The sequence below is a fragment of the Hippoglossus stenolepis genome, chromosome 3 (genome assembly GCF_022539355.2).
Source record: "Hippoglossus stenolepis isolate QCI-W04-F060 chromosome 3, HSTE1.2, whole genome shotgun sequence".
NCBI classification, from domain to species: Eukaryota; Metazoa; Chordata; class Actinopteri; order Pleuronectiformes; family Pleuronectidae; genus Hippoglossus; species Hippoglossus stenolepis.
In genome coordinates this window covers 11468378-11492317 of record NC_061485.1, presented here as the reverse complement: position 1 = coordinate 11492317, position 23940 = coordinate 11468378, and the positions used below count along the sequence as shown (strand labels likewise).

Genomic DNA, 23940 nt, shown 5'->3' with positions numbered 1-23940 from the left:
TCAGTTTTCCTTTACCATATTTATTCTTAAAAATGAGTAAGCAGACCGTTCACGTGTCCTGTGAATACCAAAATGCGTGTAGAACAGTACAGACCAGTAAAACACCTTTCATTATATTTCTATAACAAGATCTTTTGAGCGGCATATCAAAAGTCAAAACAAAAGACGTATTTTATTACAGCAAATTCTTTTTCATCGCAAAGAAATAGACCATAGGTTTCTAGAAAGAGATGTAAAAATATACATCATCATAATCAGTGTTAAAGAGCAGGCTATAATTCCCAAACGCAAACGACGATTAACTTGCACAAACATCAGTGAGGAGGTGATAACGCCACAATGCAACCACACCACAGGGACCAATCACATGTTTAAGAGGATGTCACAGCTCAGACAGGAGGGGCTTCTGTCACCCAAAACTTCCTCGCTTTCCCTCATTACTTCCTCCATCACGCACTTCCTCAGCTCATCAGTTCCTTATTACTTCCCTTGCTTTCTTTGCCTCCTCCTGAAAAACTGTAACGAGATCAAGATTTCAAGTTTCACCCCCTCAGATGCTCTCGTCAGATTGCATTTTCATCAGGAAACAAGGACAAAGGAAAAGAAAGGAAGGGAGGAGAGAAAGGAGAGAAAGGCGGACAAAGGCGAGGAAGGGGTGGAAGGACGAGTCATTCCAGTGCTGATCGGACGAGGCCGTGATGGACTGAGATCGATCGGAGCAATGAGACCAGCTCATTGTCAATTAACCACAATGACATGAATGACAGGGGCAGACTGAGGCTTCACTCCAACAGCGACAGATAAATTAAAAGCCGTGGGTTCAGTTTCACAATGACCTTGGAAAGGTCAAAGAATCAATCAGACTATTGCTGATATCCAGATACAAAGCCTTCAGTGGCATCTTGGTTTTATACGAGACCTCGTTCAAGCTCTCCATGGGATTAAAAACAGCCAAAGACAGAAGTGGAAGGAGGTGGACAAGCAGAGAATCAGGGAGAGAAAAGAGAGAAGGGGACAGAATAAGAAGAGCGGGGATAAGAAGACAGATGGGTTTTGAAAAGCTCATCTGATGGGCGTCCGTCTTCTCCTCTACAGGCGGAGCAGGAAATAAAACAAGTCGGGTGGAGGCACGTCTGTCTGTCACTCTGCGTTAGACTCAGTATAATTACTGTGAAATGACGGATATCCACGACTTATAGGAGGGCAGCTGGAGAAAGAGGTGTGTTTGAGACTCAGCCTGCGAGTCCCTGACTGCTTTTTGCAGCCATGGTAAGATTTTCACCTCAAACCTAACAGATGTAAAATTAAAGATATCTACAGTGTTTAAATCCTATAAAATTTCTGTAAACCTCTGGAGCAAAGACTTTTAGAAAGAGTGGTGCCATGGAAATCTGCAAAGCCCTGAGGGGTCCAATAACTTGATGAACAATGACCTATTAATATCACTCAATTACATCCAGTCAGCAGAGTTTTTTTGCTTACGTTGCTTAGCAACAACGCTGAATTCAAGTACAGGAGAATGACTAAAGGCCAGAAAAAGATCCGCAGCCATCACAGTCACAGCTGGTTCTGTTGGCGCCCAAGATTTCAATATCTTAACTCTTAATGTACAACTCTAAGCCTTTTCTTTACAGGGAATTGTGTTGCCTCCTACAGCCTCAGCACTAAGACTTGCTGCTGTATCCTCTCTTGACACACTAAACTATGTAGAATGGTCCCCAAGCTGATACATCTTAGAAAGTCACATTTGGGTACCTAGTACCTAATAGAGTAACGCAGCACTTTGTCAATACATGTACAGTGTAAGCCTTTTAACAACACAACACGTATTGTTCTAAAGGCACAAACACTAGTGTGACCAGTACTGACACGGTACCAGGACAAGTTTCAACCACAAACTGAGGTTTAAAATATTATTGTTAGAAAAGAAAGAAAACAGCTGCTTTAGTGACAATATTAAATCAAACAATAAACTTGTTATTCAAAGTTTGTGCAAAACAGAAGCAGACTACAAAATAATGTGATAACCTTTCCCTTTGTTCTTCTTTTTTTTTTTTTTTACAAAACAAAGATAACACTCCGAGTCATTTGTTTAATATCCTGTTTTGTGTAGCGGTGGATATGGTTGTTGTTGTTGTTGTTGTTTGCTGTAGTTTTCGGTTGTCGGACTTGTTGTCAAGACGTCAGGCAGCGCTGTCGCTCTGTCGGGGGTTCGGTTAGAAATGCGTCTCCTTCTCTGAGATGGTGGATATTTTCCCATCAACCTTGAGTTTTGCGTCGTTGGCAGCGTAAGGACTGAGGGCGGCGAGTTTCCCTCTCATTTTCAGATCTTTGCTGGGAGTCGTCAATTTCTTTATTCTCTGCAGAGAGAGAAAGAGAAAACAGGTTCACTCTTATTCTCACACCACAATGTTACTTCTAGTAGCAGCATTGAGAAGTACATCTTGTGCATAAAATGAAAACGTGTCTTTGCCATATTTTCTTGATTTAATGCTAAATATATCCATCTATCTATCTGTCTGTCTGTCTGTCTGTCTGTCTGTCTGTCTGTCTGTCTGTCCGTCCGTCCGTCCGTCCGTCCGTCCGTCCGTCCGTCCATCTATCTATCTATCTATCTATCTATCTATCTATCTATCTATCTATCTATCTATCTATCTATCTATCTATCCATCCATCCATCCATCCATCCATCCAGGCAGACCTGAGATATCATGTTCGAGAGGCCAAAAACATGTTTTGTGAAGCCACCATGGCCTTTACCTTTAACCCCCAAAATCTAATCATTTAATCTGAGATTCTAAGTGAATGTCATCTCAAAACATTGGTAACAAATTTGAATAAATTCCTCCAAGGCCTTCTTGAGATATTGTGTTCACAAGATTAATGGACGGATGGACGGACAACCCAAAAACATGCCCCCTTCATAATAAAGCAGGCAAATAATACGGGTATAAGAGACATATAGCTTTAAATAAATGTAAGTAATCCACTGGAATTTAATCTAGGCACCAAGATTTCTACGGTACCCTAGCCTATGTTCGTGTGCCATGTGGACTCCATTCAAGATATGACCAAAACGTCACTGATATCATTCTTCTGTTTTTCAACACGCCTCAGGTCGATCAAAGGCTGGAGGCCACGACTGATCATTCTCATATCAGGAGCCTGTAATTTGTATATTTGATCCGCCCCTCAAGCAATAACAGGAGATCATCCAACTGTGTCACAATCCCTCTGAGAAAGTCTGTTGGGAGAGATACAGCAGCTGCTTCCTTCAGGCTCATCCAGCACAAGGTGGGAAAGTGATTTGCCCAAAATGCAAAACAATCAATGCGAGTTTTACAAGACAACACCAGCTAACACTGTCCATTGTTGTTTTGGAAGAGAAAGGATGTAAACATCAGTTACAGGCTTTGTATTAAAGTATTTTTGCTTGGGACGACAACCCAGCCGGAGTACGGACCAATATGCAATCACTAATGCAGAAAGAAGGTCCAGACCCTGAATAGCAAATTCTTCCCCAACGAAGCCTTAAACCTGTATTTTCTATGTTTTTTGACAAAGGGTCAGAATTAGGACGATATCTGATGAATTAGGTCAGAGAAGAGGAGGGGCTGCTGTTCCACAGAACACGGAAAAGTTGGGGTTCTTTCAATCAAAGGCTCTTGTGACTGATTATTGGACAGATAGTGAATTAGTGAAAGTCTGAGGGAACACAACATGTTGCATTGGGATTTTTTGTGTAAAGAAGAAAAATAGCCATTTGAATTGCCCCTGGTGGCTGTCTGCTGCATAGGTCATAAACCCTGTCTCCTCCATGGTAGCAGAGTGGACATCAAATACATGGCAAAGATTTGGAGATGTGTCGTCCATCTGTATAATGACGATCGTTTGGAATGGGGGCATTTTTTTTCTTTTGGATAAGAAGCTACAAGGTTTGGTTGGAGGCCATTGTTCCTCCAACTATATTTTCTTTAGTTAGTAATAGAAGTTTTACAATAAATAAGACAAATTCATTACCTCAGAGAAGGTGCCAGGAGTCTTCCAGATCATCCAGATCATCCCTAAGGGGATGCAGACCATCGAGGACATGGCCATGGCCCAGCCGATACCGTAGCCCCAGTCAGGGTAGGTGTACACGTTGTTGTACTTCAGCGGTTTGTATTTAATCAGGAAGAACAGGAAAATCGCCTGTGGCAAACAAAAAGGACATTCTATTTATATAGTAAGAAAGAAATGCCTCTGATGAATAAATAAAGATCCCGGTGCGTACTTTGAATTCAGAATCAGTGTGGTGCTGTAATAAATACTGATCTAGTAAAGATAAGTACAAGGGCCTCTTACATACACTTAAGAGCCTTCATGTTTCATTCATGCGGGAAAATCCAAAGCAGTTGTTAAATTAATAAATGTGTAAATAGTTTCAATTAAAACCAGGTATCAATCAAAGCTGCACATGTGATGTACAGGTTGTCCTAATGTTTTTGTAATTAGAAATATTGTAAACATAAATCCAAAAACTTTATGTTCTAATTTTACTGTCTATATGGCAACTGCTACAGGTTACAACTAAACTGTGTTACATTGCAAGATAAAAAAAATATACTTTTATTCCACCACTGAATATAATAGAAAAAACTGAGAATGTCTCTGTTCCTCATCACCAATGTGATCATCTGCATGATGAGTTGTTTGCTGTTGATGTTGTGTTTGCCGTGCACTCACAGAACAGATGCCCGGGGTCAGGATCATCCAGCACCATTTGATGAAGAAGACAGGTTTGTAGCCAATCATGTCCTCGATGTTCGTGTAGAATCTGTCACTACCTGAAACGCAAATCAGCGTCACTCAGAGTCTCTGCACGGATCATCAGAAATAACGACGTGATTGATGCTTCTTGACAGAGGATGGTTATCTAAACACTGTCACTTGGTTTGTTGTCAAATTATTTGGCAGAACATTTAATAAATGTGCAATTTAAATATTCAAAATATTTGAACATAACATTTTTAAATAAAATTCAAATAATTACAAAATAAAACATTTCAATATAGAAATATGAAATTAAACATTTACATCCCGAAATGTGAGCCAAACATTGTATTTCTTCATTTAATGCATTCAATGTGCAGACTGCAATACACAATGTTTGCTTGGGAAAAATACTGAAGGACAAATTCTCACAGTGCTATAACACCATAATATAATTTTAACATCAGTCAAATGAATTGTGTGCCTTGTGCAGCACCATGAATGCTGCATGGAGACCGTTCTCCAGCAGAGGGCAGAGAAGAAATATGACAAAGAGCCTGACTCTATATTTGTGCATTTGCCTGTTTTCTCACCGTGTTGAAATGTCTGACAGTTTCCCAGTTAATGAAACACAGACTACTGATACTTTATCTGAAGTGACAAGAGTGAGATGTAGAAAACATCTCTGCTCTGAGACCTCTTGATGTGTTGAAACCTGAGTTCCTCCTCTTACCGTACACCCAGCCGATACATATGGACTCGAATATGGCCACGAACAGCAAACACATTCCGCTCGCAGCGTACGAGTCAAACAGCTGGAAGACGTACATCCCTCCCTGATTGGACAAGACAGGCGTCAGTTGTCTGCCACAGCCACAACACGAGCATCAGGCGCGGTTAGATGAGTGTGAATATGAAGTGAATCAGGTGTGTTTCATTTAGCCTGTCAGGGACCGATCACACAAGCTTGTGTATCAAACAAATCCATAGTGTCACCCAGCTCTGATATTTCTTTTAGTTTATTATAATGAGGATTTAATACAATAATAATAAACATCTCTGGTGTTTTTGGGGGGTTTAAACAGCCTTTTGACAAGATAGACTGTTCTTCAGTAGTCTGGGTTGGGCTGTCTACTATAGGTATTTAAATTTTCTTCTTGCTGACATTGAATAAGCCTGCATATGTAGGAGTGACATCTTTCTTCTCACCTTACTCTCTTAAAGAGAGTGAATAATAATATTATTAATTAATACTTTCCCAAAATCTCACACTGCTCCTTCAAATGATTTCTTAGTGCCAGTGGTTATGTTCATATTTATATCATGTACTCTCCATACGCTCCCTCCACTCAAAATAATGTATCTGCTCCTTTCTGCCTCCACCAAAGGGCCATTATATTTTATCTCTGAATCTGAGGCGACATCACTGCTCAAACCTTGCAGGTAAACAATTTAGAATATCATCAAAATGTCTCACTGACTGACTCTTTCAGCCAAGTATTGCACTACACTCCCAGAAGACCTTTTGAACTGTGTTAAATCCTACTCCAGGCTCCTTGTGACATCGTATTCATGATGGCTCTTTGCTGGCAGAAAGGAATACAGAGTCTCAAGAGCCTCGAGTGCAGGTGGGGGTGGGAGATGAGTTCAAATGTAGTGGCGACTGAAAATGGGCACAAAGCAGCTGTATATAACAGACAGAAGTAACGGGCTTCAATATTGCATTAAATTGCTTTTTTCTTTGCCATTATGGGCCACTAGAGTACAGTATGTTTACAGTGGGGGTGGATGAGTGCAGTGCATATGGAGAGATGAGAAGCTTTTAGTGGATGGAAGTCCTCGATAGTGTAAAGAACCGGATTCTCCTCCATTATTACAACACTAGGATGAGAGGTCTTAAAAGCACGACCGACAGCTGGTGACATAGATGTCGCTCTAGATGGATAACATGACTGTGAGGCTCGAGGTTTGAAATCGAAATGTCTAGTGGAGGAGATCAAAGGAAACACGGAAACACTGAAGGCAGCGAATCACAATCACATTGTTCTAATTTATTATTAGACTCCGGATCAATTCATGTTCAAATATTTGATTTACCAAGAATAAAGACAATAATCTGAATGTACCTGATTGGATTTCATCTCAGACTTGTCTTTCGATGATGATGATGATGATGATGATGATGATGATGATGATGATGATGATGATTATGAAGATGATGCTATTGCTGCTGCTGTTGTTGGTGCTGGTGATGATGATGATGATGATATGGCTACATAAAAAATAAAAGCATGATGTGAAGTTTATAACAAGTGCTATTTAAACAATCTTTCTCTGAAGATATAAAGATCCTTAGTGGAAGTTTACTGTTTAAATTACTTTATAAAAGTAGTTTAATTTGACTTATTAGAAAGTATTAGCAACAAGAATTACCATCCTGTGATTGTATGCCTCTGCCAATCAGTAGTTTCAGTCTGAATACAGTTTATTCACTGTCAAAGGTCACCAGGACCTTTGACAACTGAAATCTAAAGAGTAAATATTTAAGTCAAAGAGACAACAAAACCTGAAAACAAAGCTGGCCTTAAAAATTCGCAATACGTTTAAAAGAGTGTCAAAAATACGAAGTAACATGTTGGGTGTTTTAATTTAACTGGTCCTCCACTAAAGTACAGTTCAACACAAACATCCTTCACATATGTGGTACCTTTATCTCTAATGATGTGACTATAGCTGAGTCTTACCTCTGTACACATGATGAGACCTATAAAGAAGGAAACTATTGACATGCCGAGGATCAGCCATTCTCTGCGGTAGCCTCTCCTGAAGGTCTCCGGGTACATGTCCACCACAGCTGTCACCAAACTCTCCACACACACAAACTGCAACGAAAACAAAACTTTATTACAAAAAAAATGGGAAGGAGCATCATTTCATGCCTTATTTTGATTTGTTTACTTGTGAAATTGTAATTTTCTGTTTAGAGCCAAATCATCTGAAAAATGTAATTATTATTATGACACCAGTGGATCTCACCTGACTGTCCAGGCCCAGAAAGATGAGCATTATAAAGAAGAGACCGGCCCAAAGAGGAGACAGAGGCATCATAGTAACAGCCTTGGGGTACGCTATGAAAGCAAGACCAGGACCTGCATCACAAAAAAAATCAGAAAGCAGGAGTTTAAAAAGAGCAGGTGCAGGTTTTTCAAGCAACATTTAAAACATAATAGTAATAACCGAGGCATAGACCATAAAACACTCACTTTCAAGATACAAACTTTGAAGGCTTTAGCCCTAACCCTATGTTTTGTGTAAGTTGATAAAAAGACAGACTAGGGCATGTTATTTTATTTCTATCATCAGTTTAATTAAGTGTTTGACTGTCTCTCTCAAAAAAACATAAGAAATAAACCAGCAAACATAAGTGCAAAGACGGAAAGTGACACAGTATCTTTTCTAAGTACTTGTGGATCAGATCAGATCAGACTGGGTCAAAAGAAAATGCTCTTGTGTAATTTATCACTTCTATCTGGTGACGGAGCCTTGGAAACACATTATCTGAAACATTAAGCACTACCCTCACCAGACTCCAAGACAAACATTTCAAATCTCTCACTCCGTCACATTCACTAAATCATTGATGGTGACTTGAATAAATCATTCTGCGGTGGTCTAAGAGCCTAGGTGAAGAGTGTGGACTTATATAACTGGGTATGTTTATCCATTCTAACAGAATGTGGTGGATGGAAGCACAGAGATTCAGTCTGGCCACTGCTTTAGATCCAGTGTGTGTTCTTAAAGTCTGTAGATAATTCATTATTTTTCATTCTGAAACATTACGTGATAATGTCTGTTATTATCTCACCAGACTCTGCCACAGCTTCGATGGGAACATTTTGTTCAAAGGCCATGAAGCCCAGCACAGAGAAGATGGCAAAACCTGCCACAAAGCTGGTGCCGCTGTTCAGACAGCACAGCATGAGGCAGTCCCTGGGGAGCAGGACAGAAAGAGAGAGAGATCACACTTACTGGTCCGGTGGCACTTGACCATAATACTACAACATGGATGGAAACGCATCCCCTTTCCCCCCTGCTGTTTTACCATAGACTGTGCATGGATGACAGAGAGCTTTCCAAAAGTAAAGCCAACATGTATTGATTGTCACCTGCTGACTGGTGGCAGTATAGATTATGAATCCTTCCTCCATGTTAATGGATGGGACATGGACCAAACTAAAAAGTCCAAGTACATGTTTAATACATTTTTAGCAAAGATGGTTTCTGTCATTGTAGGGAGTTCTTATCACACTGATGTTTGTCACAATTACATTTTTCCATTAGGTTTGTTTTTATTAGTTATTTGATGCTTTAAGCATGTGTATTCATCCCCCAATCACTACTGCACAGACTCTGGCACAAAATGGCGGCATCTGGAATATTTTGGCTTCATTTTTTGATTGTGGGAGGAAGTTGAGACAGGACGTCCATCTTGATATTTAATCCATGGGTTTTACCTGTGTTCTTATATTCTTTGTGTGTACAGGGACATGTATCTCTATTGATGGCTTTCATTATCACCCAACCACCCATCTACATGTAGCCACAATCTTACCTGTAGCAGTTGTTGTTGTAGGAATTGTAACTTCCCAGAGCAGTGAGACAACCCAAGCAGATGGCATAGGAGAAGAAGATTTGTGTTCCTGCATCTACCCATACCTGGTGTAAAAGTCACAAAGACACATTACATACACTGATATGTGTGTGAGCATACAGGAAAATGTTTCTGTGAAGTGTTGGCTCATTACGACCATCAACAACGGCTTCATTGATGCTCGATACAGATTCTTTAAATGTCTGAACTCCATGATGAAGCAGTTTTCTTCTTCCAGCGTTTCTTTGGGTTGTGGTCTGGCGACTTATGAGTCAGTTTCATACTCATCACATCATCCACTGACCCCTCACTGTCTGCTTTTAGGTTATTTTAGTTATTTTCACCCCCATAGAAGAGACTGACATTTAAGATACAAAGAGAAAATATACAGAGAGAAAGGGAAGTATCGACAAGCAACAAATGTCCCTGCTAGGATGATGTTGAGGTTAAATGTGTATGTGTGTAAACCACGAGGTGTTCTGCTCCTGTAAAGCATTTTAAAAACTTTTGTGGACTTCTTCAGAATGTTTTTATTACAAATATACTTTGGAACTCTTTGTGTTTGGGCTTTTTGAACTTTGAATTCATGATGAGTTCCTGTTTAACTCAGTGTGGCAGTAATTTAATCCTTTTTTTTTATGTATTGTGATGTACACACAGCCCAGCACTGACACACAGGTTTGTTCAGCTATCCTTACACAGATTTTTCATTGACTTCCATCCATGTGGACAGCCTGACCAAAACCTCATCCCTTTTTTCCTTAACCAAGACCAATTCTTGCCTAACTCTAACCTTAACCTAACCACTATTCACATCTTACCTCTAACCTTAACCAGGACCTCAGAAATCACATTTTGCCCCAGTAGGACCAAGTGTTGGTCCCCATGAGGTCTACTGGTCCCGACAAGGTCAGTGTTTATGCTGTAAAAGGTCCTAAAGAGGTACAAAAACGAGTATACAGACACACACTGTTTCAGAAACTTTTACAGCATCTGATCATTTCTCATGCTCTTAATCCAGCTTAAAGTTTAATTTCCACTTCATTCTTTTGCTCCTCAGCCTATTATCATTGACAATAAAATTTCTTTGTGCCATTTTTTAAAATTAATTAAACCTCAGAATGAGAATGAATAGAGGAGGCTTTCCCATTTACAAGCGATTACCACGATATGGCAAGAGGTCTAATGAAAGCCCACATTTCTTTTGTTACCCCTCGTCTACCTGATTTTCATCATCTCACTGACTTGGTAATGAAATTATGGCTCAGCTCAACCGTTCTCTTCCCCCTCTGAGAGGCACACGGTGGAGCAGCATGAATCATGGATTAACATCCTAAAAGTAGCTGCAGTCTCCCAGTGCCTAAATATTCATATTACGCTTCACTAGCTTCCTTCCTTTCCACTGTTAGATGGGGATTAACGATGGACAGCTTTTTATATTTTGTACTTGTTTGACTGAAAGCTTTTTGTCAGTATAGTGGAATAGTGAGCAGAGAGGTGAATTCAATTTCATTTGCAATCAAATGATTTCAAAATTACATTTAAAACTTCACAGACAGTAATGGCAGTGATTTGAGATGCATCGTGTAAATCTGATGAACAGGGAAAGAAGTTTAAAGCTGCTTAAAGTTTATATACTCAAGTTGTTCTAAATACAGACTCTCTTACCACCACTGCATCCTGGTTAGGGAGATAAATTTACATCAACTTATTGATAAATATTTGGTGATAAGAACAGGTAAAGAGGCACAATATTGATTATAATAATCTCTGGTATTCCCAGTTTATAATATATTTAGGTACAATATCTAAACAGAGGAGTTTTATTCATGGAAACATGCACGGTTCCTGAATGTGACGGCAGTAAAAAGTGCATTAGGAAACTAGTTTGCAGTACAGCACAGGATCCTAGAACCCACGGCGTAGCATGGGGTGCTAGCGAATTCAAACTTAATGCAGCATGGCTCTTTGAAAACTCTCTCACATCACCATTCAGCCACTAATCTCATTTCCCCACCGAGGAACAATTAACAAACGCACGGTCTTCGCTCCCTCCTGGGAGTAACCACGGTAACTTCTGTGACCTCACAAACACAGGACTGTTCCTGTGGAAGAACAGGCCTTTCTCTCCTAATGTTCATTAATGTTCCCTTTAGTTCGCCCTCGGCCGATAGCCGCACCGAGCGGTGAAACCTTAAAGGCCCAGGCCCCGAGAGAATCACTTGTTGATGTTGTGCCTAATTTGGTCGGCTTGTGTTTGGTTGTGTTGAGACTGTGGCTTCAGGAAACTTTTCTACAGTGTGAAAGCTGGAAGTGCAGCATTAAGAAATTCAGTTGAGATGAATAAACTAGATTTGACTCACTACTTTATTTCTGAGACACAATGAATGATCAATGAATGACATTTAATCTAGACCTGATAATCATCAAACTATTTTGAGTTAAACAAATAGTGAATTGTCATGAACAGCTTTATGTGGTGATAATGTCCGTGTTACGTTTAGAGATGTGTCCAAAGCTCTACTGTCCAAAATCCCTTTTTGCAGGTTTGGAGAAAAGAGGCAAACACCATTTGCAGTTGTGAAGCATGGAAAGACAGCAGCGATGGTCAGGGAGTGGAAATGTGTAAAGAGAAGGAGAGAAACGACCAGAGAGAGAAAGGTATAGGAGGAAAAGAAGAGGGAAGGCATGATGAAGTTTAGGGGTGTGAAAAGAGGGGGTGACACACACACACACACACACACACACACAGCCTGCTGGACGGAACAGAGCCCTGATTGTCCGTGAGGAAGCTGATTTAACACTGGTGTCAGAAGTAATGTCTTCCTCTGCTAAACAGCAGCACTTCTTTATCACCCTCCTTCACTCGCTCTGTGCCTCAGATTGTTTGTCTTTTTTTTGTCAGTCCCCCTTTTTTTGTCACTTCTTCACCATCCATCTTTATCACAGTTTCTCTTTTTCTTGCTTTACTAAAATCACTAATGCAAGAGTTTACCCCCTTATTGCGTGACCTTACACCTTGTTACCTGCTTAACCCTACCTGCGTTTCCTGTATTGTTGGGAATTGTCTATTTTTGTATTTATTTAGCTAAAAAAAAAAGGCAAAGGTTAACGTTTAGGCTTTATAAAATCTTTACGCTACATTATATCATGGCATGACACTATATGTTTTTAACACCTTTCTCAGCACAAGGAGCTGCGCGGCTAAACATGTTGTGTGGAGCACTCTGGCTCGTCTGCCTGTACAGTTACAGTCCCACAAGATTTTTAATTATTTCAGAGGCAGCAACATTTGCTCGTTATCACATCGATGGCGTCTCAGGTGTTCAGACCAGATAAGAGTCTGAACAAGAGGGGTATGTGTCAAATGTGCAAGTTGGAAGAGAGCTAATCATTTTATAAACGCACAATTCGTATACGCATGATTACAAAACTGACACTGGCATCACACTAAAGTTGTGTGTCAGGTGAGTGCATTAGTGTTTGGTTTCTAACTCAGGTGTTAAAGCTTTTCACTGAGGGCGAACTTGTAATATTTAGTATTCACTACATTCTATCTATCTATCTATCTATCTATCTATCTATCTATCTATCTATCTATCTATCTATCTATCTATCTATCTATCTATCTATCTATCTATCTACCTCCATCCATCCATCCATCCATCCACCTATCCATCCATCTATCTATCTATCTATCTATCTATCTATCTATCTATCTATCTATCTATCTATCTATCTATCTATCTATCTATCCATCCATCCATCCATCCATCCACCTATCCATCCATCTATCTATCTACTATCATCTTCTATCTCTATCTATCTATCTATCTATCTATCTATCTATCTATCTATCTATCTATCTATCTATCTATCTATCTATCTATCTATCTATCTATCTATCTATCTATCTATCTATCTATCTATCCATCCATCCATCCATCCATCCATCCATCCATCCATCCATCTATCTATCTATCTATCTATCCATCCGCTCCCGTCTCCTCTCTCCTCCTCCCTCAAACTCTTCATCTATTTCAATTCACGTTGTCATGACACCCCATCCAGTGACATTTTCTAGTGCACTGTTGCCTAGCGACCCCGAGCTGTCTGCCTTTTTCCAAAGGAGGTCAAGGAGTCTGCTCTGTCTCTATGACTTTTATGTTAATGCACCACCTCTATTAACCTTAAATCTTGATCTCTCCACCCCTCCAGGTTCTCAGAGCTCTGTGTTTGTTTCTCATCTCATCACCGACAGGATGTGTTAGGATATATCACGGCTCCATATTAAAGGTAGAGTCAGTATCAGAAGGAATGAAGCCAAATCTAAACAATGTGAAGAGCTGCTTTTATCTATATATCTTTCTTTCTGCATGGGATGATAATACAGCAAGTGGTTTTGTGTATCCTGGACATTAAACTGTTTTTGGGACAAAATGGTGCACACATTGTGATAGGGGGAGGGGAGGGGAAAAGGCCTGATTCCTTATTTCATCGCAGTAACAGCAACACCACCTGTCCCCCTGGCAGCTTCTCAGCTCCACACAGGTGGGTGTGAGGCAGGGGTTTACATGCATTTCCCTGAGTCTCGTATTTTTAACCTCTCCTGTTTGACTACAGTCATAGCTTAAGCACAATATAATAAGTCCAGGTCAACAGATCAAATAATCAAAATACTGCCTGCAGCTTCCTGTTGGAATAATAAGTTAAGGACACGGTACAGACCCTGGATTTGCTGAGTTCAGGTTTTAAATATGTATTATATGCACTGTTTATCATGTAGTACAGTCACTTTGATATGCAGACCCCCTCCCTCAAAAACACCCTGTCAGTATCACCAGGCCTTAGTGTCTGGACTTGCATTTCCAAAGCCAACCTGCTACTATTAGCAAGAAAAGTCATATCACCCACAGTGAAGAGCTGTATTTAAAGACATGATGTATGAAATCTATAGGCAAGGATCGTATTCGCCCCTGCAACCCTGACACTTGCAATTACCGATAAGCATCAAAGCTCACTGGTGTGTGTGTGATGTGTGTGCATGTTGTGTGTGAATATTTCAAATGTCAAATGCAGGGTTTTGGTGACACAAGCACATTTTCTTCTGAATGCAAAGACGTATTTACACTGCACTCGGTGACACAGTGCATGTCCTCTGTAATCCTGACTGTCTTTCTGGTTACTCGCATAAGTGATGACATCCTCACACATAAATAAAGATAAAAGGAGCTTGACTGTAAAACTGCCCGTAGGTGGCCCCAGTATCACAATAGCTATGATGAATACTTCCCTTGCCCTTCGGTGGCATTATGTATATGTTGTCACTTAATTTTGAAGGATTTTCACTGCTGCAGCAGTAGAAGACAAACACGGATCGTTGAGGCCTACCTGAGGGTCCGAGAGACGTGAGATGTCTGGGTAGAGGTAGAACTTGATGCCTTCTAATGCTCCTGGCAGCGTTACTCCTCTGATCAACAGGACCAACAACATGACGTAAGGGAAGGTAGCTGTCACGTATACAACCTGTAGACACACAATATGCACAGGTCTGTGTACAGATTATAGAAAAACACACTTGATGATTAGTAACTGTCAGAACCTTTTAGAGCTTAAAGATCCTATGTTGTAAAAAGTGACATTTCTGTGACTTTCTAGGTTTTGAAATTGGTTTTTGGCTTCATAAATACAGTGAAAGTATCAAAATGGACGATTCACAGAGAAGTGCTCAGCCCTTATTCAGAAACTGTGCCTGTACACGAGCCAACGGGACTTCCGCAAGTCTGTGATGTGACAGATATACGGTCACTACCTTCAGTCATGACCCCAGCACAGTAGTAGGCCATAATTCATGCAGAAAGCAGTCAGCCAATCAGAAGAGAGGCTCAGAGACGGATAAATAACACCCTGTTCTTGCTTGATTTCAAGAGGGAAGACTTAAAACCAGAAAAAAAATTCCTTTTAGAGATATTATAACTTCTCACAAAACACAGGAGAAGTGTAATATTTGGGCCCTTTATTTAATATTGGGTTCTAACCAATGTATCCAATCACATCACATCATCATGAAGACATTGGATTGACAGAATTTATATAATCGGAGGAAAAAGGTTGCAGTAAAATAACTGCTCAGGATAAGGTTTGAGTTGTTGCCTTGTTGTGACCGTGTTTATAACCACTTGTTAGCGGAGTTTAATTAAAATGGTGACACTAGTCAATATCTAATTATGTACTGATAAGAGTCACAAGTGGAAAATATAATTGTACCAAGATCCAATTGAACTACAGTTACAGTAACATAACAAAACAGGGTTTTCAGTGATGGCTGTTAATAGATACAGTCGTATATACTGCAGGTTTTACCACATTATCAATGTCGGGACATAAAAGGATGTTATGGGCCAGGGGATCCTGAGCTGTCACATCCACTTTTTAAAATGGGAAATTGCTGCGTTGTTTTTTTTAATCCAGCATATCAATGTATTACAGAATCTGACATGTGTCATATGGCTAATAACAAACCTAGAACCTGGAATCAGATATAACAATACCAATGTACAGACATCTATACATTTAGTAATGTGTCATGTACAGCACGGTAGCACTGCTGTCGACTCAACACCACACATACAGCAGCTTCTTTACAGTGGCTAGCGCTTGCTAACCATCAAACCAACGCTCGCTTTTTTATTGAGCTATTCAGGAGTTGCAGAATTGTGCTCGACATCTCAAGACTCTTAGAAACCCCTTGAGGAAAAATCCTGGCCTCTTGGAAGGCAGAGGCGGGCAACATACATCCCCCGGCTCGCTGGCATCCAGTCAAAGTCCAATTGAGGACAGAACAGGACAGAACAGAGCCGGGCCAGGGGACTGAAAAGAAAAGAGGGCTCCTCTGGCCCGGTCTCTTAAACAGGAGAAGCCCAGAGGAGTGATGCTGGCAGTGTGGGAAAATGTGCTTCTCTTTGAAGCATGCACAGGAGGGCACGAGTAGACGCACACACACACTCACACAAAACTTCATTCACAAAATAAAAAACGGGTGTGTAGATACTACAGATAAGATTAACCCTTCACACACGTCGGCCTGAACCCACACTCATGCACGCAGGCACACACCACTGGTCACACTACTGTACAACTTCAGGCTGTGGTTTTATGAATGGAAGCTTTGCAGCACTGAGCTTCTAAACCAAACTCCAGTGTGTGGACAAAAAAGGTTTGAGTGCCACATGAACAAGACACTTTGCTTTAAATATCATGAACTATAGAACCTGAGTCTCTGTTAATCCCAGTGTGGCCTACAGGGAAACTGTGGGGAAACTTGTCTCCTGCCCAACAGATCCCTCCATTAATTTGTCAAATAAAACGATTACACATCCTAAACCTCCTCTCCCTCTTTCTCCCCACCCCCTCCTGGGATCTAAAGAACAATGTTCAATCTCTCCATGAATGTTCCGATTCTCAACATGCTCCCTCCAGCTCACCACGGGCAAACATTTAAAGCCACCACAAATTTACTGGTCAAACTCGCCCCTGCCTCGCCGTAAATCTAACGGGAGGGCTTAAATGTGAGAATGGCCGACAAACAACAAAAGCAAACAGCTTAGCCGAGTCGGAACTGAATGGGCACTCGGGTCTGAGGAGAAGAAAAGCACCTCTCTCTCTCTCTCGCTCTCTCTCTGAGCTGTGGTTAATTTCTCATAGCGGGAGAGAGAGAGAGAGAGAGAGAGAGAGAGAGAGAGAGAGAGAGAGAGAGAGAGAGAGAGAGGCAGAGGCAGCAGAGGCGGAGGCTGAGGATACACTCTGCATGCTCCTCATGAACACTCTCCTTTCCCCCACTGAATACAGGAATCAATCTTGGACCAGCTGCTAAAGCCCGGCCATGAAGAAGCATTCTCCTCCTCTTACTTCACAGCCACACAAAAGACACTTCAGGGAGATATAGGCATCGCTGCCTGCTTTTTTTTTTTTCCCGTCATGTGCAAACCCATTAATTTTTCTTCCTCACACACTTCTCCTCCCTTTACCCTCTTTCTTCCCTCTTTTTCTCACTCTACCTCTCTAACTGCTCATTGAATCTATGGGACTTTCTCAGGTGCAGACTCCATATCGCCCTCCTCAAGGCTGCAAGAGGAGACTCGAGGAGAGAACATTAAAACGGAAAAGGTGGAAGTGGGTGGTGCAGACCTGCAGGAGGGTGCACGTGAGGAAGTTGTTTTGAGGATAAGGTGTAAAAAACCTGTATCTTGTGGTTGCTTCAGTGTGTAAAGTTGCTCCAGTGAATGAAAACTGGCGGCAGCACCAAAACATGCACATTCAAAATGACACAAATTCAAGTATAGATTCCTCCATCATGAGTTGGATGGTGTGGTTACAGCACATATTACACATAGAGTATCATTAACCATTAGTCCATCATGTGAAATCATCATGCAATACAAACAGGAGGCTCTCACTTTACGCTGCAACCACTCAGATTACCACACACACACACACACACACACACACACACACACACACACACACACACACACACACACACACACACACACACACACACACACACACACACACACACACAACCACTGACACACACGCACACTCACACAATAGTAAGCATGCATTACTCTGTCTTACCTTGCCAGTTGACTTGGGTCCCTTCCAGATGCAGAAGTAGCAGATGAACCAGGCCAGGGCCAGACACATGGCCAGCTCCCAACGCACCCCCCCCATGTGCTCGATACCATCTGATATCTTCAGCACTCTGCGTCTGTTTGGGCGCAGAAAACACAGAGGATTAGTAACCTACAGTTTGGTTTGAGGGAATTTTGTTCATGTGACATTAAATGTACTTTCTGAGAAAGCTGAGGCGGCGGCGCTTCATGGAATCTGCACAGTTTTAGATCTACAGGCACTGAGTGTAAATAAGTTACAGCACAGAGGGAAGATGATGAAAAATAAACATTTGCTTGCGGTTGCACAGCATAAATAGTGGTGTCATATCTGCTGCTGTTCCGCCATGTTCCCTCAGAATATTGGTGAATGCATCCCCCACCACCCCCACACAATATATCTACTCTTCAGCTTTAAAACCATACTGAAGCAAACTCTACTGTAAATACAGATAGTTCATTTTGACAACTTACAAATATAATGTGCAATGACGTGGATATTGCTTGAGGCTACAAATTCGACAACAGGAAAACAAACCCATACATACACTGGCTTTGATCATTAAAGGCACAGTCACTAAGGATGAGCATACTCTATTCTAAGATCCTGACCAAACTATTCATCCACTTTCCGTCAGGGACTAAAACATTAACATGGCATGGTGAAGATTCAGTTTTCACCTTTCATTTAATAACGTACGCTGGGAGACAAACAACAAGGCCTCTCTGAGTCGTCCATTACATCAACGTAAGATGAAATGGGAACAAACCTATATGACCAATGCAGTAGAAAACATTGAAGCACTTGACATTTTGTTTTATATCCTTTAAGACCTAAAGCTGCTACTGGGCATCATGTGTTGGTGGGACAACTGCAATGACGTGATCACTGCCAGGTAAGAAGAAGTCCGCTCCACTGGGATGACCATGAAGAGAATAGATCCACCACCGTCAGACCCGTCAGCCATGACAGTACGAGCTAAATTAGAGTTTAGGTTTTAACAGAACTCCTCCATTATTATCTTTTCTGCTGCATCTGCTGGTTTGACAATAATCATCCTCATGCAGCTGTCAGACATTCTGGTGGCCCCCAGATGTGCAACCTCATCATGGTAAACAGATGTGAACCAGCTGAGAAAAGCACGCCCTTACCAAAGTAGTTTTGTCTTTTGGGAAAGACGCCTTTTTTCTGACTTTAAGTTGCTGACATTGTGGATAGTTAGGCTCATTGTAATCATAAGAAAATCCATGGGAGTGTTCAGGCCGATGGGATCTGATAGCAGTGGCAATTGTTCACATAGGAGCAATAGTTACAGAGCAAAACGTTAAAGCCCAGATGACTATTAGGTTCAATATTTGGGCGTGATGTAATGTGCAGAGTGGTGGCGGATCAACGGTTAATTTCCTGTTTGCTGAAGCACAGCCAGGCCACAGCATTGATGGAGGATGAGAAGCGAGAGTCGGAGCCACAGAGTTACAAGGTGCTGCCAAATCTGTGCCACCGAGTTCACCCCCGCAGCTCCCGACCAGCCATTGATCGTCATGACATGTTCTTGGTGGCCGGCCACAGGCTGGGTCCAACTGCCACCCCCCCACACTCACCCCCCCCCCGTCCAAGGTCCCTTCCTGGTCAGACGAGGGGCCAAGATGTGAACACTAATGTGTGTAAATATACGCAATCTCTTGTGTATGATTTGCTGACATATTGTTAAGTGTATGTGCAAGTTTTCAGTGTGAATGGTTAAATCTTTTTATCTACCTGGTAACAAATAGAATGGTACATTTTCTGTATTAATAGTAATAGTAAGTAATTTTTGAAGTATTTGTAATGTTTTCAAATGTAAAAATACAGGTGCAAATACAGGATATCTTTCTCAGTCAGATTTGTAATCTCTGGCTTTTGACGTATTCACTGATGCAGCTGTGATGTTATTTCACAGATGTGCAAAAGATGTGTAAACTATTTTGTGATGCTTTTCATCATACACACACACATCACTTATTATATATACTCCCTGTTCAGACTCAGCTAGTGCCAACAAAGATATAAGAAATAGAAAAGTAAAGATGAAATAAAATATTAAAATCTATACAGATGGCTGAATGCTGCTTGTTTAACACATAGCTCTGCTGTTTGTGCTGTTTGCTGCATGTACAGTACAAACACAAGTGTGTCCTGGCACAGACTGAACAAGGCTCAGTTAGTTTCTGTTTGTGCCAACAACATGTTGGTCGGACATGTTTGTCTCTTTTTATGTTTATGTTGCCGACCTTTAAATCACTGTTAGATCAATTCTGATGAAATGCAATAATGAATTCAATAATTTCAATTTAACCGTCGCTATACAAATGTGTAGTTTGAGAAGATTCATAGGTGGGATGAAGATGAGGTTTGAGACGGAGCAGTGTAAACACAGCCGCTGGCAGTGAGACAGGAAGTGTGGTCAGCATTACACACTGACAAGGCCTGATCCGCTGCCACACACATGGCTCTAGCTGGGAGACAGCTGGCCTAACAGGGCCTGCTGCCACACAAATATGAAAAGGGCTGACTAATTAATGGGGGAAAGGTTAGAGAATGGGTGGGGTCTGTGAAACAGTGTGGAGCCGTCGGCAGCTCAGCTTTTCAATGATATGCTAGATAATTTTAATTAAAAAAAACAGGAGTTGACATGTTAAACTGACAGAGCATCTATTCATTATTAATGACATTTCATTAATATTTTATACGAGTGGAGATAAAAAGCCATTATTATGTGTTTTTAATGTGACTAACAAGCTTTTCATTTCTTTTATGAATAATGGCAGATGTAAGAGAAGATGAAAATGAAGTGGAATAAAAATAGAGATTAGAAATGTACTCACTCCCAGAACTCAATGACTGGAGAAGTTGCGTTGAGGTTTGTGATGTTTGTGGCATTTTCTCCATAATAGTCAACACAGTTCTCTATGGAGACACAACAGCATGGTATTATTTTGGCAGGTAAACACTCAGATATGATACATCAAGATCTGACTGCATTTCTGTGTTGTCGACTTCCTTTTCTCATGAAACAAAGAGGGTGAACATGGTGATTTGTGGTTGTATGAAGATGTTCCTGTCTTATCCTATATTCCCTCACCTGTATTCCAATAGTGTCCACAACCAGCCCAGGGCAGCTCGGTGGTGAAGCAGTTGAAGAAGTAGAAGATGGCCCAGGCTAGGATCACTATGTAGTACGCGTTTAGATAAGCTTCAATCACCTGCGTCGCATAACCGATACCTGAAAACACAAAAAGTGACAGATGAAAAGATTCTGCAGGTGAACAGATTTAACTCGACCTCGCTATGTGAAGTAAATTGCATTAATTGCCACTTTCAAAACTGACCAATGTCAGTAAGACACCTGCTGATAAAAACTGGTAAAACCCAACAAATGATAGAATAATATTTAATGTAGATGTTTGCGAGAAGTGAGTTTCATCAGGTCGACTTCTTTCTACTTCTCTCTTTAATCCTAAATGTGAATAATATGACGTGTTGTCTCCTCTTACCCTCAAACAGCGGGCAGATTTTTCTCCAGCAGGTGATGCCTCCCTCGCTGGTGAACTGACCCAGGGCCGTCTCCAGGAAAAACACGGGGATACCGCAGCACACAAAGAAGATGACATACGGAACGAAGAACGCACCTTTGTGCACACAAAAGAAAATAAATACACAACATGAATACCACTTTATTCATCCATCCATCCATTATCTACAGTGTTCATCCTTTGAGGCTCGCAGCGGGGGGGGCTGCAGCCAAACCCAGGTGACATCGGGCAAGATGAGCGGTGAATCGTTACTAGATCTGCAAGTCCGAGGGCACAGAAGTTCAAAATATGATTTCACCTAAAAAGAAAAACTGACTTCTTCAGACATAAATCCCTGCAGGGATGAATTCAGATGAACTGATGCCACACACACACACACACACACACACACACACACACACACACACACACACACACACACACACACACACACACACACACACACACACACACACACAGCAGGATGACCTTTTCAGATCCTGAGCTGGATCCATACTCTGCATGCAGTCTAATGAGGGAACCCACCTCTTCTATTGACTACATGATTGTGCATAATGGATGAAATAATGAAAGACACTGGATTATGAAACTTCTGTTGCCTGCTCGATTGTATACATGGAAAAACCCCAGAAATGAAAAGTCCTTACTTTGAAAAGTGCTGTGTAGACGTATTAACAATCACAGCATTTTATTCATTTATCTTATCACAGATAATCAGCTGAGTTCCTTCTTACAGGTACCATTGTTATTTCCTCCTTCCAGCAAGGGAGCTTGTCTAATGTCCTTCACTTCATTATAATTATTATTCTCTTGTAATGTAAGGAAAGCATCTCTACCTCCTCCATTCTTGTAGCAGAGGTAAGGGAACCTCCACACATTGCCCAGCCCGATGATCTCTCCGGCCACAGACAGGAAAAACTCGATCTTGTTGTTCCAATGGCCCCTCTCATTGTAGTCCCCCCGGTCGAGGCTGGAGCTGGACCCTTCCGGATCTCTACCATCCTCTGGTTTACCGTTTACAACCGGCCCACTTTTCTCAGCTGTCATGACTCTCCAGCAGCCTGCTGAGAGACAAATTAAGGAAATAAAACTCAAATAGAAGTTGTTGTTTTGTTCTAAAGTCGACCGCCCTACCAGGACTTGAGACTTTTTCCAGAGAGTGAGTGTCCTGGGACTATCTGAATGAGAAGAGGAGTGTCCCATTGGTGCGACACCACATCCATAATAATCCACTTTTGATCAAATCAATCAGTGAAGACGGTCTAATTAATTTTCACTGAAGAGCTGCATGTGCCTTTAATCAGCCCGAAGCAATGTGAAATCAACTATAATACCCCATTCACTTTGCATTCAGGAATAGAATAGGATAGAATAGAAACGTGTACATTATTGTTTTACCACCAAAACAGATTAGACTCCAACTGAACCAACTTCTATTCAATGTGAACTTCAACAACTACAACATCAAGAATAAAAATAGTTCATAATAAAAACTTTTATACAAATACAGTGGAGGCTAATTACTAATCAATCAACCCAATCACAATAGCCTACTTACAGCATCTGAGCCTGCAGCCCAATAAGAAGTTAGAATAACACGCAAAAAGAATATGATACGATATTGTGACTAAGTATGAAAGATGTATGATCGTATTAATATGAAATCCAAGACATTTAACCTGAGAGGTAACTCACCAGTCTCCTATGGAACAGTGGCAAAGCTCCTTTTGGCTCCGCGACGCTGCGCTCTGACAATCGTCTTTACAAACACTCAGGATGGTTAAGCCTGTACAGGGGGAGGAGAAGAAAGAGGGAGAGAGGGGTCAGCAGAGGGGAAGGAGAACAATCTGCATACACGCCGGGTTTGAAGTGGTTTCGGTTAGGTTTCTTCGTCTGGATAAAGGAAGACCCCAGACGTGGCACAGTTGACGGGAGAAGGATCTTGCACCAGGCGCTGGAGAACCTGCGACTGCGACTCCACTCTCCAGGCGCACCACTCTCATGCGCCTCCAGTTGGATAGAAGCCATGTGGTGGTAACATGTAGCTCACACCACACTCTGCAGCCAGAGAGCACAGACAGCAGGCTGACGAGAGGAGAATGGGTTTTACCTTATAGCCAAAAAAAGCAAGTTTAAGCATCTAAAAACATACATTTCCAACACTTAAATTAAAAGGATAAAGTCTCCTGGTATTCACATGATAACTAGTAATAAATATATTACTCCACAAGTGGGATGTGGAAAGAACTGGATGATAGGTCAAGTTGTCGTTAATTGAAATTTCTCTGGTGT

General features: G+C 41.2%; 1 protein-coding gene across 2 annotated transcripts; it reads right to left on the bottom strand.

Annotated features, from left to right (window-relative positions):
- Positions 1-23659, bottom strand: slc6a11b (solute carrier family 6 member 11b). 2 transcript variants are annotated; one of them, XM_035152538.2, is made up of 15 exons: positions 23344-23659; positions 22485-22709; positions 21610-21744; positions 21198-21338; positions 20941-21022; positions 18041-18173; positions 14795-14929; positions 9365-9468; positions 8618-8742; positions 7789-7901; positions 7497-7634; positions 5486-5588; positions 4726-4826; positions 4021-4191; positions 1-2360 (listed from the first exon to the last, which is right to left on the bottom strand). In XM_035152538.2, the coding sequence occupies exons 2-15, from the start codon at positions 22693-22695 to the stop codon at positions 2217-2219; spliced, it is 1836 nt and encodes a 611-aa protein (XP_035008429.1). In that variant the 5' UTR covers positions 22696-22709; positions 23344-23659; the 3' UTR covers positions 1-2216. The 2 variants fall into 2 exon arrangements, with proteins under 2 accessions (XP_035008429.1, XP_035008428.1); XM_035152537.2 differs by having other exon boundaries at positions 22485-22712; positions 23344-23658.
- Between the last annotated feature and the right edge of the window lie 281 nt (positions 23660-23940).

Excerpts from the sequence above, each read along its gene's own strand:
- slc6a11b (XM_035152538.2), bottom strand. The coding sequence starts at position 22,695 with ATGACAGCTGAGAAAAGTGGGCCGGTTGTAAACGGTAAACCAGAGGAT. Across the intron at positions 14,930-18,040 it reads GACCCAAGTCAACTGGCAAG|GTTGTATACGTGACAGCTAC; the intron begins GTAAGACAGAGT and ends GTGTGTCTACAG. Across the intron at positions 4,192-4,725 it reads TGACCCCGGGCATCTGTTCT|GCGATTTTCCTGTTCTTCCT; the intron begins GTGAGTGCACGG and ends TGTTTGCCACAG.